A 19,075-nucleotide genomic window follows, 5' to 3' on the forward strand; every position below is an offset into this window, starting at 1 on the left:
AGAATATATAAGGAACTCAAACAACTTTACAAGAAGAAAACAAGCAACCCAATTAAAAAATGGACAAAAGAGCTAAGTAGGCATTTCTCTAAGGAAGATATACAAATGGCCAACAGACATATGAAAAAATGCTCAACATCACTCAGCATCCGGGAAATGCAAATCAAAACCACATTGAGATACCATCTAACCCCAGTTAGGATGGCTAAAATCCAAAAGACCCTGAACGATAAATGCTGGCAAGGTTGTGGAAAAAAAGAAACTCTCATACACTGTTGGGGGGACTGCAAAATGGTGCAGCCTCTATGGAAAATGGTATGGAGGTTCCTCAAACAATTGCAGATAGGTCTACCATATGACCCAGCTATCCCACTGTTGGGAATATACCCAGAGGAATGGAAATCATCAAGTCGAAGGTATACCTGTTCCCCAATGTTCATCGCAGCACTCTTTACAATAGCCAAGAGTTGGAACCAGCCCAAATGTCCATCATCAGATGAGTGGATACGGAAAATGTGGTACATCTACACAATGGAATACTACTCAGCTATAAAAACGAATGAAATACTGCCATTTGCAACAACATGGATGGATCTTGAGAGAATTATATTAAGTGAAACAAGTCAGGCACAGAAAGAGAAATACCACATGTTCTCACTTATTGGTGGGAGCTAAAAATTAATAAATAAATTCACACACACACATACACACACACACACACACACACACACACACACACACACAAAACCGGGGGGGGGGGAGAAGATATAACAACCACAATTACTCGAAGTTGATACGACAAGCAAACAGAAAGGACATTGTTGGGGGGGAGGGGGGAGGGAGAAGGAGGGAGGGTTTGGTGATGGGGAGCAATAATCAGCCACAATGTATATCGACAAAACAAAAAAAATAAAATAAAAAAAAAAAGAAAAGAAAAAAAAAATAAATGCCAATCTCTTCTAGAAACAACCTCACAGACATACCCCCAAATAATCTTTTACCAGCTATCTGGGCATCCCTTAGCCCAGTCAAATTGAATAATAAAATGAACCATCGTAGCATCCACATCTGGTAATAAAGGAGAAAAAGATTAGGTTCTCAATATGCTTGAAATCATGTTGCCTATCCACGTATTACTCTAGTTTCCTAGGAAAGAAGTAGAAAGAGGAAAAGAACAAAAGAATGTGACAATATGAGAAGAAAACAGAGAAAAGAATAGGAGTTGAGAACCCAACAGGAAGACATGAGGGTTCTGTGGAGTGATATATACATTGTTTTTAAATTGGGGAATAAAAAGATATAATTTAAAGGTGTTTCATGCCTCTTCCTCTTCATTTGTTCCTTTTTCTTTTACTTAGAACTTGACTTTTCTGCAAAAGGATTTAAGGCAGTTTAAAAATAAAAGAAATGTATACAGTAAAACCTTAAAACTAGAAATAAAATAAAACCCATCCCCCTCCTCACACAAACATACTCCTATTTCCATCTCCTCATCATCCTGTGCTGGCTTCAGCATGGGATAGCAGCATATACATATCATGCCAACCAGGACATGGTTTCCTAGGTTTCCAAAAATCTTATGTAATGTATAGAATATAGTTTTGTAAAAAAAAAAAAATTGCTAATGAGAAACAAAACAGACCAAAAAAAAAAAAAAAAAAGCCCAAATGAGCAAAGGATATTTTTTTCCTACTCTAGGCTTTGCCAAGTATATATCTCCTAGGAAAAATTTATATAATGTTATATTTATTAAGATACTTAATGTTTAATAATATTTAAACAAGATATTTAGCAACCCATGAAAAACATCGTAAGTCTCAAAAGCACTAATGTAGGTGAAATGTCGAACGTTAGGCATTAGACAGAACCAGGATTAAGTAAACACGTCATTGTTAGCCATTATAGACTCTGTACATGAGATCAAAATGATTGGCCATCATAACAGTTTTGAAAAATGCCAACGGTGATCATCAGAACTTAAAAATGTTAAGATTGTTTCTCCTTATTTCTCTCTCCATCATAAATTCACCTTGTTAGCCATATTGTTAGAAATGGCCATAAAAACATCATAAATGTCTAAAATTCTGGGAAATAGACACAGGTAAAAAATATATTCCTTTGAAAGGACTTATTTCAAATGGGAAAATAGCCACTGCTTATATCATACATATTTATATTAATGTCTTTTTCCACTCAAGGAAAATAACATTATATTAATTAGATTTAAAGAAATTTTCAAGGATTTATGCAAAGTATTACTGGAAAAATTGATTTTTTAAAATTTTTCTCAATATTTAGTTTAATTAAGTCTAAATCAAGAATGTTATCTTTCAGATTGCTCAACATTTTTCATGATAAGAAAATTGCATTTAATTCAAGTAACATCCCTTCAGGTGAGTTTTTCATTTTGGCTGTTCTACTAACTATTTAATCCATTAAAATATGGCACTATTAATACAAAATGAATTATATGATTAGTTATTAGAGTCCCCCAAATTTCATTGTCCTTGCTTATTGTCAAGGACTTCACTTGATTAATTCATTAATTCATTTCATATTTATAGCATGCCCAACAGGGCTATGCTAGACAAAAAAGGCATAAATGTAATAAAATATAACAATCACTGGAGAAGCACACTTCTGGGAGAAGAAAAGATATATAAATGTATATACAATGCAATATGAAAACTACTATCAAAAGGACTATGCACAGGGTGTTTATCAAGTTCTTTTCTTATAGAGTAAAACATACATCAAGAAGAGATTTGGAAATTTCCCTCAAAGTGAAATAAGTTATTTTGTGTGAGCTCAGTAGTTAAATATGCTGTGTTGTCCAATGAAGAAGCTATTAGTTAAATGTGGCTGTTAAAATTTAAATTAATTAAGTTAAACTAAAAATTCAGCTCCTCAGTTGCTTTTCAAACCCTTATTAACTAACTTCACATGGCCTGTGATGACCATATGTGACACCTCAGATTATAGAATAGGTCCATTGTCACATAAAGTTCTCTTGGGCAGTGTGGGTATAGTGAGACTGCCATATTTATCAATTAAAAATTCTTACTGAAGTTTGTGTCTAAGTAATGTTTTCTACTTGTTTATCCCCAAAAGGCGAAGGTCTTTTTGGAAAACAATTGTGTTTCAAATTAAAATTTTAGAACTTCAAGCTATATATCAAAAGCAAGTTTCTGGTTGTTAAGCAGAGTGTTGTGTACTTTTTCCTAATGAGTCATAGCAAGTGAGCTAATTTATTTTCAGTAGTGTCTTGTTCATCACTGAATTCTCGGTACCAAATAAGATGTCAGGTACAGACAAACTGAACAATAAATATTTATTGAATGTTAAATGGATAAATTGAATGAATAAATCAATGAATGCTTTCTTTTTTTTTCTTTGAGAGGTTGTCAAACGAACAGAAGCAGGGTTTGCCTGCTGATAAAGAGATCACTTATGCTACGTGCTATCTTTCTCTTTCTGTTCACCATTTCCAGCGAATGGAAGGAAACCTTAAAGATAATTTGGGTGAATCTTAAAGACAATTTGGATGAACCTTAAAGACAGTGCAGATAAACTTTTTTTTTTTTTAACAGATAAAAACAAATATAAGCAAATTCGCACAGGTAATAATAGCAGATCAGGACTAGAACACAGGTTGTAGAGTAAATAGAGTATCATTCTTTAAGTTGCCATAATTTAACCAAAAAACACTCCCTTAAGGTAAGGAAGAGTAAGGTCTTGTATTTTGAGAGAGCATTTTGGTACTATTGAAATTACGATTTCAGAAATGGTTGAATGGCCCAGTGAAATATCTCATTCCAAAATAGGGATTTGTGATGCATCAGAAAGTCCTATTTCACTCAAATTTGTGAAGAAATTTTGGGTCAAACTAAGGTAGTTACTTAAGACAGGAAATGTGTTTAGATAATCAATTCATGATAACAGTAGAGGATTAGAGAAAGTACCAAGATACACCATACTATCTTATTTCTTTACACTTGTTTTTGTCATTATTTTAAAAATATTTTGATTTTAATGTTAATATGTGTAATTATTTAAAGTGCTTTTTCTTTATGATATGAAAATGTGGATTACTTTCAGCCAACTATGTTTATGATAAATGTTAATCATGTATTCATAACTGAGGGTCATACCTCAGTTGCTGAGAATGATACATGACTGTAAGCAAAGTATCTAAGAGGAAATAAATGAGGCTTATGAGCCTAAACTAATAAAATAAACACAACAGTTTCTAAGGGAGAAAAAAAATTAGTCTTGTGTTTTTTTATTTTTTATTTTTGGTGGCTGGCTGGTACCCTTGATCAGTCCTGTGCTTTGAGAGTACTGATTAGGACCCAGAATGTTGGGAAACATGATGGTATCTTAGCAGGGTAAGCTATCTGAATATCAAGAAATGGCCACTTTCCTGACATGTTATTTTTCATTCAGGCAATTATTGCTTTGGAATAAAGGTGTTGCGTTGGTTTGTTAAAGTAGAAGACAATGCAAAGCCCTACCTACTCTGAAGCCACAACTGAAGAGAATTAAGAAGTTCTAGTGAGTGAATTGCATCGGTTGGTTCAAAGCAGAACAGTTAAATTCTAGGGTGACTACATGGGAAAAGCAAGCTTTGTGCAGCAAACCAGTGAGTAGGTTAAAGTTTACAAGATGCCATTATTAGAAGAAATCGTGGCTGTATCATGATGGGTTTAAGCCTTTGTAGGCAGAAAGGTAAACAGGAGAGAGATTATTTAAATCACCAACTATATGCCTGCTTATTGGAGAGAGATCCCATGTTAAGAGGTAATGGGGAACGGCTCAAGGTTGGAGAATCAGACTTGCTATGTAGGAGTGAGGACCTTGGAAAGTATAACCTGATGCAAAAGCAAAGTGCCATTTTAATTCCTGTTTTGCTGGGAGACAGATGTAAGAATGCCCACAACCCTCTCCTTGCCAGAGATTGATTTCTACAGGAGCAGAGAAAAGAAGTGGAGCACAATTCTCATGAGTATGTCTGTGAGACCAACATGTTATAAGATAAGCATCTTCTGCCCAAAGTGGAGAACTAAGTTGTATCAAAACAAACTACAGGAAGAACCATCTTATCTACACCCCAGTATATATTTTTTGACATTATAATTCAATTTTCAATATCCTCTTGCTTAAGGCTTTTTCCAACAGTTTGAAATAAACAGGGTGGCAATTTTTCTAATATGTAATTAATTCCCTAGGAATAGTATGGAATATGAGGAGGTTCCTGTATTTTCAAATGAGAATTAGAATATACTGTAAACTTATAGAAAATATACTGATGATATTGAATTGACTGAGATTTTGTCTGAACAGAAAATTTACCAAGAATGTCAATAGAAGTCATGTAATAGAAACACCACTGTGTGGAGTATACTTACATTTATAAAGCAAATATGTTTCACAGAATCTAGTTCCCTGTAGTTTCAAGGTTTAGCTTAACTTCTTAAAAGTACATATAAAATGTTAACCTTGCAAAAGACAGGAAACTTTCCCCAGGCTAAAAGTCTCTGTTGTAAGGTAAAGAATTGTAACACAGCAAGGTTGCTGTCTCAAGGACAGACAAGTTACTGATTGATATGTAAAGATACTGGGAAATTGTTGTAGGGAATAACAGTGTTTGCTAAGGTCAAGCTTTTGTTGGTGAATCAACTTAACCTTTTGCAAATTGCATTATGGAATGTCACCTTGCTTGTTACCAGCCTCTATTGTTAAACTATTACCCCACCTATGTTCTTTTTCTGTAACTTCCTGATCTGGAAAATAAATGTGAGGAGAGAACCCCAATTCCTGGTTAATTTCCCAAGGAAGGAATGCCTCGCTTTTGAGGGTTCCAGGAGATTAACCCCTTCAGGATCTCTCACTGCTCAGAAGAAATGGGCTTTGAGTAATCCTTTGCAGCTTCGTCACCCAGGGGAAGAGAGGTGACAAATCCGTGTGAGGCAAAGCAACAAAATGATGCCCCATGTGAGGCATTCTTGCTCCACAGATCAGAGACTGACCTGCCAAGCCTTGGAAAGGAAAGGAAAAAGATGTCTACATATCCCATCGAAAGGGAAATCCTGGTAAGGGAGACTCACTCCAGTAAAGAGGGGGAAAGGAAAAGGATGTCTGCTACTTATCCCATCAAAAGGGAAGAAATCCTGGTAAGGGAAAATCATCCCTGTAAAGGGGGGGTTACAGGCTATTCTTGGTTAGGGGTCCACACCTGCAGCAGGTCAAAGTTAGGTCTTTTCAACTCCGAAGGTATTTTTCCCTTCTCTTTACTTTTAATATTTGTATAATTCATTAACAAAAGGGGAGACTGAACATACATTACAACTCCAATGTCTCCTTAAAGCAGCAGGCTATAAGTAACTGGACATCAGCTTGTAAAACTGTTAGTGGATATTAAACAACCATGTCCTTGGTACCTCAAGGAAGGAAGCCTTAACATAAGAATTTGGGAAGAAATTGGTCAATGGTTAACTATGCAATGGGTCTCATTAAGGCTTCCCAACTAACAACTTGGAATCTATGTCAAGTTGCTCTGAGACCTATCCAAGACCTTAACAAAAAGCAAAAACATGTTTATGCCACCGAAAAAGGATAAAACTTAATCTTTGCCAGTGACTGAGAGAACTTTAAATTGGACAATCTAAAGTAAAAGAAGTTAATATTTCTTTGCAGTGTTGGTATTGTTTGAGCATGTTTTTCTTCCTTATCTGCACAATGCTTCTCTTCTCTCTTTAAAGCAGTGGTTCTTTTCTCAGCTCTGAGGCTTTATGAGGAACACAGCCATGATGTGCCAATCATACCTCCTTTGGGGCATGCTGGTTTACTCTAAAAGCCCCAAGAGTCAAATGGCTTCATTTCTGATTGGTAACCCATTTGAGAAACAAAAACTAGACTAAAACCTACCTGTTTAACTAGATGATCTCAAATTTTTTGGTAGCCAGCTGGTTATCTTAAGCAGACTTCTCAATTCTCTTCTAGTCTCATCTATGTATTTCTTCACAAAATCCTATGGTAGAATTCTATGCTATTTTCTTAAGAGGAAGAAAATCTTCTCTACATATTCTTGAAAAGGCTTGCAAACTTGGCTTTAAAATGTAAATTTGTTATCTTGCTTTCTCTAAAACACGGTGAGGCTTCACCAATAAGCCTTCACATTCTTTAGAAACACAATCTAAATCTGACTGTCCTCCTATGCTAGTGAGTTTTTTTAAATTACATTTTGAAGAAAACCTATAAGATCCTCATTTGTTCTTGTTGTTTATGTCTGCATATATGCATGTGTAAGCTGTATGTTACGTCTATATGTTCACGTCTGTATGTGTGTTTGTATTGTCTGCATGGTACAAAATTGGCCTATAATTAATGCATGCTCATTAAATAAATAAGTATACTTTTCAAGTTCACATGACTTAAATTTTCTAAAGTTTTGACAAAATAAATATATTTTCAAAATTTGAATTAAACCTTTTACCTAAATTTATCTATAGGTCATTATGTCTCCTCATTATCTCAGCTCTGCCTCCTGGCCATGCTGAGAGAAACAATATCTTTTAGACATTATCTTTGTGAATACTGCCCTCTGTCTTAAGCTCCATATGGCTCTAAATGCCACGTGGGAACCTGGGACCCAGGATGGCTAGTGAAAGGAAACCTATGCCCAATATCTCAAAGGTCCTAGTCAACATTAACTGATAAGGGTATAGATTTTAAAAACCAAGATTTTTGGTTGGAAAACCATGAATATTTATTTGATAGAAATAACTGAGGCTCAAACTGGGCTTTGTTTAATTTGCTCTGACAAATGGATGCCTATTTACTAACCTGAATGCATAAAAATGTTCTTATCAGCACACATCGCTGCCTGGGTTTACTGATCAAACAGGATTGCTAGAGATCTTTTCATTTAACTGCTCTTAATACAAAATTGTAAAAGGTTTTCTTTATCTTTTAGATAACTGGTTTAAAAAATTTATTTCATGATAATTTCTTGTGCTTTCTGCCTTTGAAATCCTTTGTCACTCTTGGTTTTATTTTTGTAGTTATTTGTGATCTTATTCAACTAAATGTTTTAAAGCTTTTGTTATTTGACAAAACTTTCCAAAACTAAATTCTAAAAGCTCAACCTTTTAACTTAAATTAACTTTGAGGAGTTCACAGGGTCCTGGAGCTTCTCAAAGGATATATAAAAGATGTATCAAAACTAATTGGCTTATTTGATAAATTAAGACTAAAGGGGAAAGCATTGTCAGCATTGAGATGTTATTAATATGTGTTCCACAATCTTGTAAGGTTCTTGAAAATCTGTGTCTTGATATAAATGCTACCAGTCATAATCTTGGCTCAATTTTAATTGCTAATGTTATGTCTTCAAATATTTCATGAAAAAACCCTAATAGGTACAGTTTCCTGACAAACTTTGAGTTCATACCTTTAAACTAAATTTCCAAAATTCTAATGAAGAAACTGATGGGTTTGTGAAATTGCTCACAAGGGTCAAAACAACAAAAATTAATTAATGAATTAATTAAAAGGAATTATGGGTTTTTACAATTTCCTTACTTTGAAACACTTTTGGTTCTCTTAAATGTTTTGTTTTCCAAATTTAAGAAAACTCTCTCTTAAGCTATCTGTAACTAACAACAGTTTGGTAAAATATCATTTAAAACAGAGATAAAAGCACTTGTTTTCTCCCTATTTGATTCCCCTCATATTTAATAACTTTAAGTATCTTTATGATTATTATGACAATGTGGCTACTTTTATAACTTCCATAAAAATTTACTCTCTCTCTTTATAACAGAATATAATTTAAAACTTTGCTTATAAGATAGCATGTCTCACTTTTATGTTGCTGACCCCCTCCATGTTGCCATAATTTGGCCTAACTGCTGCTTCATCTTGCTGTTTCATCTTTTCCCCCTGAGAATGAGCCTTCCCAGCACCGTGGGATGTATACAAAGAAAAGTAAGACCTTCTCAATCAAAATATTTATCATCAATGCTTTTATGAGGAATGCTTCTATCATAAAGGGGGAAATAATATCTTGTCTACAAAAGCAGTTCTCTAAATTTTCTCAGCCTTAAGAGGGTGTTTGTAACTTGGATGAGACATCCTGTTCTTAAACAAAAGATTTATAATTGATCAAAAAATTTTCCAAAGACTAGATGCTCTGGAAACAGTGATGTCCTGGATGGGTGAACATCAACAAACTCTCTGTACTCAAAATCAACTATTATATGGAGCAGAATCCCATTCTGGAGTTTCAACAACTGGTAATTACACTCCAATTCACAGCACCTGGGATGATGCAGATGCAACTACCCTGCGAGACTATGACACCATGAGTGCTCACCTAAAGTAAATTAAAAGGACTTGCCATGCTAAGTGATACTAATTTTGCTTTAAATGCCTTTGTCTTAACTGTGAAATCCTGATCTATAGCTTTTGCTTTTTCTTTTAATTCAATAAATAAAATGGGGAGATGTGGAGTATACTTACATTTATAAAGCAAATATGTTTCACAGAGTCTAGTTCCCTGTAGTTTCAAGGTTTAGCTTAACTTCTTAAAAGTACATATAAAATGTTAACCTTGTAAAAGACAGGAAACTTTCCCCAGGCTAAAAGTCTCTGTTGTAAGATAAAGAATTATAACACAGCAAGGTTGCTGTCTCAAGGACAGACAAGTTACTGATTGATATGTAAAGATACTGGGAAATTGTTGTAGGGAAAAACAGTGTTTGCTAAGGTCAAGCTTTTGTTGGTGGGTCAACTTAACCTTTTGTAAATTGCATTATGGAATGTCACCTTGCTTGTTACCAGCCTCTATTGTTAAACTATTACCCCACCTATGTTCTTTTTCTGTAACTTCCTGATCTGGAAAATAAATGTAGGGAGAGAACCCCAATTCCTGGTTAATTTCCCAAGGAAGGAATGCCTCGCTTTTGAGGGTTCCAGGAGATCAACTCCTTTGGGATCTCTCACTGCTTGTAAGAAATGGGCTTTGAGTAATCCTTTGCAGCTCTGTCACCCAGGGGAAGAGAGATGACAAACCCATGTGAGGCAAAGCAACACCACTGGTGTGACATACTGTTTCCCTCTAATTAAATCTGTAAATTTTAGTGATAAAGATAAATTCATTTAATGGGTTTTCATCACTGAGTATAGAAAACTATACTTTGGACTTTCGTAGATTATATGTTCAAAAGATTTATTTTGCTTGTTTATTGTTTTTTACATGGAAAAAGGAGGATATTTATTATCCTTTAATATTTAATGGATGGAATTCTATTAAAGAATGCTCTTAAAATGTTGCTTGTTTCAATCTGTATTCTAACTTCTTGACTTCTCTAAGTCTTAAACCTAAAAGGAAAAGGACTGAAGACAAAACCCACAGGTGAGTCCCTAATGTTTATTTCAAAATATAATATGTTGCTATGATTCTAGTCACTAGATAAAAAACAAAATTGAAAAAAAAAAAATATAAGGGAACTCCTTAAATTATGCCTCCAACTGAAAAATCAAACAATATCAAACACTATACAAAAGTGTATGAATTGCCAATCATTTAATGTGTTATTCACCTTGTCTCTCCAACACACAGGTCTTATTGAATCACTTGTTAATCTTTAGAGCCTGATAGGTAAAGTGAAAGGTTGCCAGTAAGCAGAAGCCTTACTACCAAATCTCTATCATCATTGTCATGGCCCTTCGATTACTCATATAAAGTTTTATATTTTAAACTCAACTCTATGGTTCAGCTTGCTGTTATTTTACAATGTTTCAAAACATTAACTTATTTGTATTTGAGGTAAAGGACATATTTATGTTCTGATTGTATATCTGAAATATCATTACAGAAAATTTTAAAGAATCAGTTATGGTGAAATTGTGAAATACATATTTGGTCTTTGTGTTCCCCTCATCCCCCACCTCTTTCCTGACATACAGCTCCTAAAACCCTTGTAATCTCAGGAGTGATAAGAGTGTCTTTTGTATGCTAATGAGATGACTGGTGGCTAAGAGCTCCTAGGTAGCTTCAGGATGGGGGCTGGTCAACAGAAGGACCAAGACTTGATTAGAGGTTTGGGACTTTCAGCTCCACCCAACCTTGGAGGAGGGGAGAGGGGCTAAAGGTTAAGTTTATCACCAATGACCAATGGCCTATGTAATGAAGCTTCCATAAAAACCCAAAAAGACAGAATTTAGAGGGCTTCTGGATAGCTGAACACATGGAGGTTCCTGGGCATGGAAACTCTGTGCCCCTTCCCATATACTTTGCCCTGTGCATCTCTCCCATCTAGCTGTTCATCTGTATCCTTGGAAATATCCTTTATAATAAAAGAGCAAACATAAGTAAAATGTTTTCCTGAGTTCTTTAAGCTGCTCTAGCAAATTAATTGAATTCAATGAGGGGGTCATGGAAACGCCCATTTATAGCCAGTTGATCAGAAGCACAGGAAAACAACCTGAAACTTGTGATGTCATTGGAAGTAGAGGGCAATCTTGGGGGCTAAGCCCTCAGCCTTTGGGATCTGACACTATATCTGGGTAGATAGTGTCAGAATTAAACTGAATCATAGGACACCCAGCTGATGTCCCCTGGAAAGTATGAAAGGGACCTTAGCCAGAGAATGGCCATCTTTGGGGTAACTAAGAACAAGCAGAAAATTTCAGTTAGCCATTAATTTAGGAACTGATAATCATCAATTCCTTTAGGTTAGCAGAGGAAATGAGAAACCGACCATATGGCTGAAACTGCCCAGGGATGAAATCATGCCCCAAAAGGATCTTTCTCAAAAATTTATTTCTGTTCATTTCCCATTACACCTTCTTATGTTGATTTACTTTAGATGTTGTGCACCTAAAATTAAGAATTGAAACTAAGTTTACTTGTTTTTTTTTTTTTTTTTTACCTTTCCTTATAACTGTAAACAAAGGAATTCCAAGAGAAAGGCAAAGCACCCTAGCTGATTATTAACTCACCTTCTTGCTTAAAGGAAAACTGCATCCACATTAGTTAGAGGTATGAGTCAGGTATTTTTATGTCCCAGAGATGCCTCACTGAGGTTATTGTCTTTAAGCTCTCCCTAGGAGATGAGGTCTCCAAACTGGAGATAGTATCAAGGGTTTGAAGCTGACCAGTCCACCAACTGCAGAATCCATGACGCCAAAGCACCCAGTCCATCATGGGACCCTGACATCTAATTCAGACCCCCCACTGAACACATAACCAGCCTTACCCTTTTACCAGATAAAATCCTTATCTCATATTCCTACATCTTCCCTTTTATAAACCTCAGAACAGGCATCAGAAGGTGGGAGATGATTTTAGCCAGGTCATCCCCCAGATGCCAGTTATCTGAATAAAGCTTCCAGTCCTGGTACCAACTTTTGGACTTTCAGGTCATTTGCTTAGTGTGAGAGGGCAACCTGAGCCTGCTGATGGTAGCAAGTATGCCAGAAAATTGGTTGGTGCACAGGGGAATTCCCACCCTCTCCCAACACAAGCACATTTTGGTGACCAGAGGTCACAGAAGTATTCTATGTTGACTGTTGTCTGAGAATAGGAAACATGCTTTGGTTTGTTTTTGCTATCCACATAATTATCTTAATTTCAAGTACTTATAGAGCATGGTTGCTGATGAGTAACCTTATGAATTTAAAGCTTGTTTAATTAGAAGTTTCCTCCCCGGAATCAAAATAAAAATACTGAAAATACATATTAACTGTTTTCTGATTTTGGCAATGTTAGAGATCAAAATATTCTACTAAATCACACAAGTGATGCAAGGCCATTTCACACTGAAAATTAGAGTTTTACTGATGTAGGTGAGGAATTAGGACTTACCCCTGTCAGTGTCATACAGGAAGACAAAACAGTTCCATTCATAGTGATCCAGCAGACTCAAGAGCGCTCCTCGTAAGGATGGCCTTAGCTGCAGCACAAACTGGCTCTCCCCCTCAGTGGGGAAACTTGGTGTGATGAGAGAGATGTGTAAGGCGCTGCAGAATGAGGTCAAGGTATGTACTGACCTCTTATCATAGAGTCCAAAAATAGCAAATACTCCTCTAGAATACTGGGAACAGACTGAAACAAAAGAAAAATCATAACAAACTGTTAGCACACTCTAAAATTGTTGACTTTAAAATCTACAATCTATGAAATAAAAAAAAAATCACTGCATCGTTGATACGTCAGGAATTTAAGACAGAGTAAAAGTGAAGTTTGTGATTAATTACTCAATCGATTAATGAATTCTTGAGCTTGAAATCAAAACCTTGCATTGAGTGAAGCTGATGTGAATTAAAGTCCTGAATCAAGAATCTAATTTGAATTAAAGGGAAATTTGACTAAAATAAATTAATATATGGCGTTCCATGATAATATGGCAAATTTTATGCTAGAAAGTTCTAACTGTGATAAATCCATATTCATCGCTATATTTTTTCTTACATGTAGAAATATAATAATATTACTTTTTGTACTATAATGTAGAAATAAAATAATACTTTTGAAACTTTTGAGTATTAATTTAATAAATATTTAAATTACCTTGGTGTCCTGTCCCGTGTCCTCTTTCGTAAGTTATATGCCTATTTTTTCTACTCTTGAATTGGACTACATTTGTTACACTGCCCAAATTGTTACTTTTTTTTCTGCAGTGAAGTTTCATTTTCTATCACAACCTTAGAGTACACTTGAATTATGTTGAAAACAGAAGTTTGTGCTGTTTGGAAAGTCATTCTTGGGGTCTCAGAGATGTTTAGTGAATTGAGGCCAGCTGCACAGCTTCTAGCTCATCCATAAAGCTAAGACACAGCAATGCCAAAACCCAATAGAACCAAGACCACCTGAAGTAATAGGACCCAAAGAAAATAGGTTTACAGCCTCACTCTCTCTTTCTCCATGGATCCATTATTACACAGACAATGAGGCAGTGTCATACAGAGGAAAAAAATCTTAAAATTCTTGCTCAACCACATTTTAATTACTCTTTTACAATGACTGATTTCTGGTCCTAACTTGGGTGACTTTTTCTAACTTACATTTGAAAAGACACAACCTGCAATAGGGATACCCTTTCTTTTTGTTTGTTTGTACCATAAAGCAAGTCTGTTTGAATTCCAAATTCTTACAGTTTATTGTGTAGATTTAATGGTCTCCTTGGTTTATATAGCTAGTTTAAGAAGTGTTGTAGGTCTATAAAATTTTTATGTTTTCTGATTTTAGTTATTAATTTGAATTGCTAAGGTCATTAGGAAGCCTAGAGTTCTGGATAGTCTGGGGGTATTTATTTTAGGAGTAGTTCATTGTTATACAAAGAAATTAAATTTTGTTTCATTAAAGCATTAATAGACTCTTCAAACATTAAATATCTTAACATTTATATCTATATTCCACAACATCTGGGTTTTTAAGAAATAATGAAGCATAATTAAATAAGATAATTCAATAAAGCCTGGAGGATTTTTTTTTTTTCCCACTGTTTTTTATGCCTCTTGAAATTGGGGGTAAAGTCTAAGCAATATAATTGTAACAAAAAAAGGGTAAAAATAGACAGAAAATGAATTTGTTGTCTTCTTTAGATGACATGCTCTAAAGGATGTGGTATATGTTCTAGAAAAGGTAAAGACCAAATGATATAGTTTGGATATGTTTGTCCCCCTAAAGCTCATATTGGAAACTTAATTTCCACTGTGACAGTGTTAAGAGGGTGGGAAATCCTATTATGGTAATTGAAAGGTGAGCCTTTAAGAGGTGATTAGATTGTGAGGACCATACCCTCATGGATGGATTAATCCATTGATTAATGGATGGTTTCGATGGCTCTGATGGCTTTAAAAGGAGAACAGATGAGAAGGTTAGTCTCTCTCTTTTTCTCACTTCTGTCATTCTTGCTATGTGACACCCTGTGTTTCTGTGAAGAGTCACCACAAACAAGGCCCTCACTGAACGTGTTCCCTGTACTTTGGACCTCCAAGCCTTCAAAACTGTAAGCAATGAATGTTCTTTCTTTATAAATTATCCAATTTCAGGTATTTCTGTTATAAGAAACAGAAACGGACTAATACACCAACAAAGGGATCAGTATCTATATTCAATTGGACATAACTAGGAGGAATTCACATTAATATATAGGTGATAGACTTCAAACTTCACAAACAAATTCAAATCATAATATTTTTACATAGACAAATGACCTAGATTAAGGTACTTCATTTTACTTGCATTAACTATAAATGCACAATATGGCAAGGATTAAATGAGATAATGTGTGTAAAACTGCCATTCTGTTAGGACACATCAGGCAATTAGTAAATGGCAGACTTTAACCTGAATTTTCTGTATGCATTCATGTAGTTTAATAAGAGAGTAAAAGGATTAGAGGGTAAAATACCACATACAGTTGATCCAAAATTAAGAAAGGAAATATTTAGATTCTATACAATAAATACCAGTTATTTTGATAGATAATGTATTAGGGTTTATTAAAAAATTCTATCAAGAAGTATATCCATCTCTAATTCTATGCCCACCCAGGAACTAGAATTTATCACCTGAGTAGATTGACCAACCTAAAACACTCATTCTGACAGTGTGACTTGCTGTAATTTTCTTGCAAGATATAAGAACATCATAATTTTAGTTTTGGGCATCTTGAGTTTTAATTTAATTCCTATAAATTAAGTGATCTGACAAATCAGTTAAATTAGATTATCGTGATCTTAACCAAGTGATGACTTCAATTTCAGGTGCTGTACCAGATATGGTCTCATTGTTTGAGCAAATTAACACATCTTTGGGCACCTGGCATGTACTTATTTCTCTGTCAAATGATTTTTACTCCATTCCTGTCCATAAGGCCTACCAGAAGTAATTTGCTTTCAGTTGGCAAGGCCAGCAATATACCTTCACAGTCCTTCCTCAAGGGTATATTAACTCTCCAGCCCTATGTCACAATTAAGTTTGCAGGGATCTTGATCACCTTTCCCTTCCACAGACATCACACTGGTCCATTCCATTGATGACCTTATGCTGACTGGACCTAGTGAGCACAAAGTAGCAACTTCTCTGGACTGATTGATAAGACATTTGCATGTTACAGGATGGGAAATAAATCCAACTAAAATCAGGGGCTTCTAGCTCAGTTGAATTTCTAGGGGTTTAATGGTGTTGGATATTCTACCTAAGGTGAAGGATAAATTGTTCCATCTGGCCCATCCTATAGCCAAAAAAGAGACACGATGTATAGTGGGCCTATTTGGATTTTAAAGGCAACACATTCCTCATTTTGGCATGTTACTCCATCCCTCTACCAAGTGATTCAAAAAGCTGCTAGTTTTGAGTGGGGCACAGAACAGGAGAAAGCTCTGCAACAGGTCCAGGCTGCTGTGCAAGCTTCTCTGCCCCATGGGCTATATAACCCAGTAGACTCAATGGTACTTAAGATGTCAGTGGCAGATAGGGATGCTGTTTGGAGGTTTTACTAGGCCCTTATAGGTGAATCACAGTGGAACTCTTAGAATTTTGGAGCAAGGCCCTGCCATCATCTGCAGATAACTACTCTCCTTTTGAGAGACAGCTCTTGGCCTGCTACTGGGCCTTAGTAGAAACTGGGTGCTTGACTCTAGGCCACCAAGTTACCATGTGATCTGAGATGCCCATCATGAACTGCGTATTATCTGACCCAGCAAGCCATAAGGTTGGGTGTGCACAGCAGCACCCCGTCATCAGATGGAAGTGGTATATACGTGATCCAGCTCAAGCAGGTCCTGAAGGCACAAGTAAGTTACATGAAGAGATGGCCCAAATGTCCATGGTTCCTACTTCTGCTACAATGCCTCCTCTCTCCCAGCCTGCACCTATGACACCTATGGCTCATCTCTATGATCAACTGACAGAGGGAGAGAACAGGCCTGCCTGGTTTACAGAAAGTTCTACACAATACACAGGCACCAACCAAAAGCGAACAGCAGCACTATGACCCCTTTCTGGGACATCCTTGAAGGACAGTGGTAAAGGGAATCTTCTCAATGGGCAGAACTTCAGGCAGAACACATAGTTGTGCACTTTGTTTCAAAGTAGAAATGACCAGATGTATGATACATACTGATTAGTGGGCTGTAGTCAATAGTTTGGCCAGATGGTCAGGAACTTGGAAAGAACATGACTGGAAAATTGATGACAAGGAAATATGGGAAAGAGGTATGTGGATGGACCTCTCTGAGTGGGCAAAGGATGTGAAGATATTTGTTTCTCATGTGAATATGCACCAAAGGGTGACCTCAGAACAGAAGGACTTTTAATAATCAGGTGGACAGGATGACCTATTCTGTGGATGCTAGTCAGCCTCTTTCCCCAGACACCCCTGTCATTGCCCAGTGGGCTCATGAGCAAAGTGGCCATGGTGGCAGGGATGGAGATTATGCATGGGCTCAGTAACATGGACTTCCACTCACCAATGCTGACTTGGCTACAGCCACTGCTGAGTGCTCAATCTACCAGCCACAGAGACCAACATTGAACTCCTGTTATGGCACCATTTCTTGAGGTGATCAGCCAGCTACCTGGTGGCAAGTTGATTACATTTGATGTGGATTGAACTGTGTCCCCCATGTTTTATGTATTGGAAGCTTGATCCCTACTGTGACTGTTAAGAGGGTGAGAAATCCTATTATGGTAATTGAAAGGTGGAGGCTTGAAGAGGTGATTAGATTCTGAGGACAATACCCTAATGAATGGATTAATAATGGTGGTCATGGGCATGGTTCTCAGGGCTTTGAAAGGAGAGCACAAGAAAGTCTCTCTTTCTCTGCTTTCACCATCTTACAATATGATACCCCATATCACTGAAGCCATCGCCAAGGAAGACCCTTACCAGATGTGTTCCCTGGACTTTGGACTTCCCAGCCTCTGAAACTGTAAGTAATAAATTTTATTTTCTTACAAATTATCCAGTTTCAGGTATTTATGTTAAAAGCAACAGAAATGCACTAATACAACATTGGACAGTTTCCATCATGGAAGGGGCAGCACATTGTTCTTACTGGACTAGACACTTACTCTGGATATGGATATGCTTTCCTTGCATGCAATGCTTCTGCCGAAACTACCATCTGTGGACTCACGGAATGCCTTACTCACTGTCATGGTATTCCACACAGCATTGTTTCTGACCAAGGAACTCACTTCACAGCCAAAGAAGTGTGGCAATGGACCCAGGCTCACGCAGCTCACTAGTCTTGCCAAGTTCTCCATCATCCTGAAGCAGTCAGTTTGACAGACTGGTGGAATCGCCGTTTTAAGTCACAGTTACAGTGCCAGCTACGTGACAATACAGGGCTGGGGCAAGGTCCTCCAGAAGGCTGTATATGCTCTAAATCAGTGCCCGATATTTGGTACTTTTTCTCCCATCGCCAGGATTCATGGGTCCAGGAATCAGGTAGTAGAAATGGGAGTGGCACCACTTACCATTACCCTTAGTTACTCACTAGCAAATATTTTGCTTCCTGTTACTGCAACTTAACACTCTGGTGGCCTAGAGGTCTTAGTTCCAGAGGAAAGAATGCTTCCACCAGAAGACACAGCAGCAATCCTGTTGAGCTGGAAGTTAAGTCTGCCAAGCAGCTACTTTGGGCTCCTCATGCCTCTGAGTCAACAGGCTAAGAAAAGAGTTACAGTGTTGGCTGGGGTGATTGACTCAGACTACCAAGGGGAAGTTGGACTACTACTTCTCAACGGAGGTAAGAAAGATTATGTCCAGAATACAGGAGATCCCTTAGGGCATCTCTTAGTGCTACCACACCCTGTGATTAATGTCAATGGGAAATTACAACAACCCAATCCAGGCAATACTATGAATGCCCCAGACTCTTCAGGGATGAAGGTTTGGGTCACTCTGCTGTGCAAAGAACCACAACCATCTGAGGTGCTTGCTGAAGGCAACAGAATACAGAATGGGCAGTAGAAGAAGGTAGTTATAAATACCGGCTTTGACCATGTGACTAGTTACAGAAATGAGGATTGTAATTGTTATCCCTTTTGTGTTAA

The 19,075-nt window shown here is 36.7% G+C and overlaps 1 protein-coding gene across 5 annotated transcripts in view; it reads right to left on the bottom strand.

The window, feature by feature from the left end:
* The window catches only part of GRIA4 (glutamate ionotropic receptor AMPA type subunit 4), a 373,844-nt gene that overhangs the window by 208,871 nt on the left and 145,898 nt on the right, over nucleotides 1-19,075 (bottom strand). For 3 of the 5 annotated variants that reach the window (XM_063092601.1, XM_063092597.1, XM_063092602.1), the window contains exon 3: nucleotides 12,872-13,111. In XM_063092601.1, coding sequence (XP_062948671.1) covers nucleotides 12,872-13,111 — 240 coding nt within the window. Of the gene's footprint in view, nucleotides 1-12,871; nucleotides 13,112-16,894; nucleotides 16,908-19,075 lie in introns of those variants that run through there. The other 2 variants (XM_063092598.1, XM_063092599.1) reach the window with 1 other exon arrangement.

Source organism: Cynocephalus volans, chromosome 4, assembly GCF_027409185.1.
Source record: "Cynocephalus volans isolate mCynVol1 chromosome 4, mCynVol1.pri, whole genome shotgun sequence".
Lineage (NCBI taxonomy): Eukaryota > Metazoa > Chordata > Mammalia > Dermoptera > Cynocephalidae > Cynocephalus > Cynocephalus volans.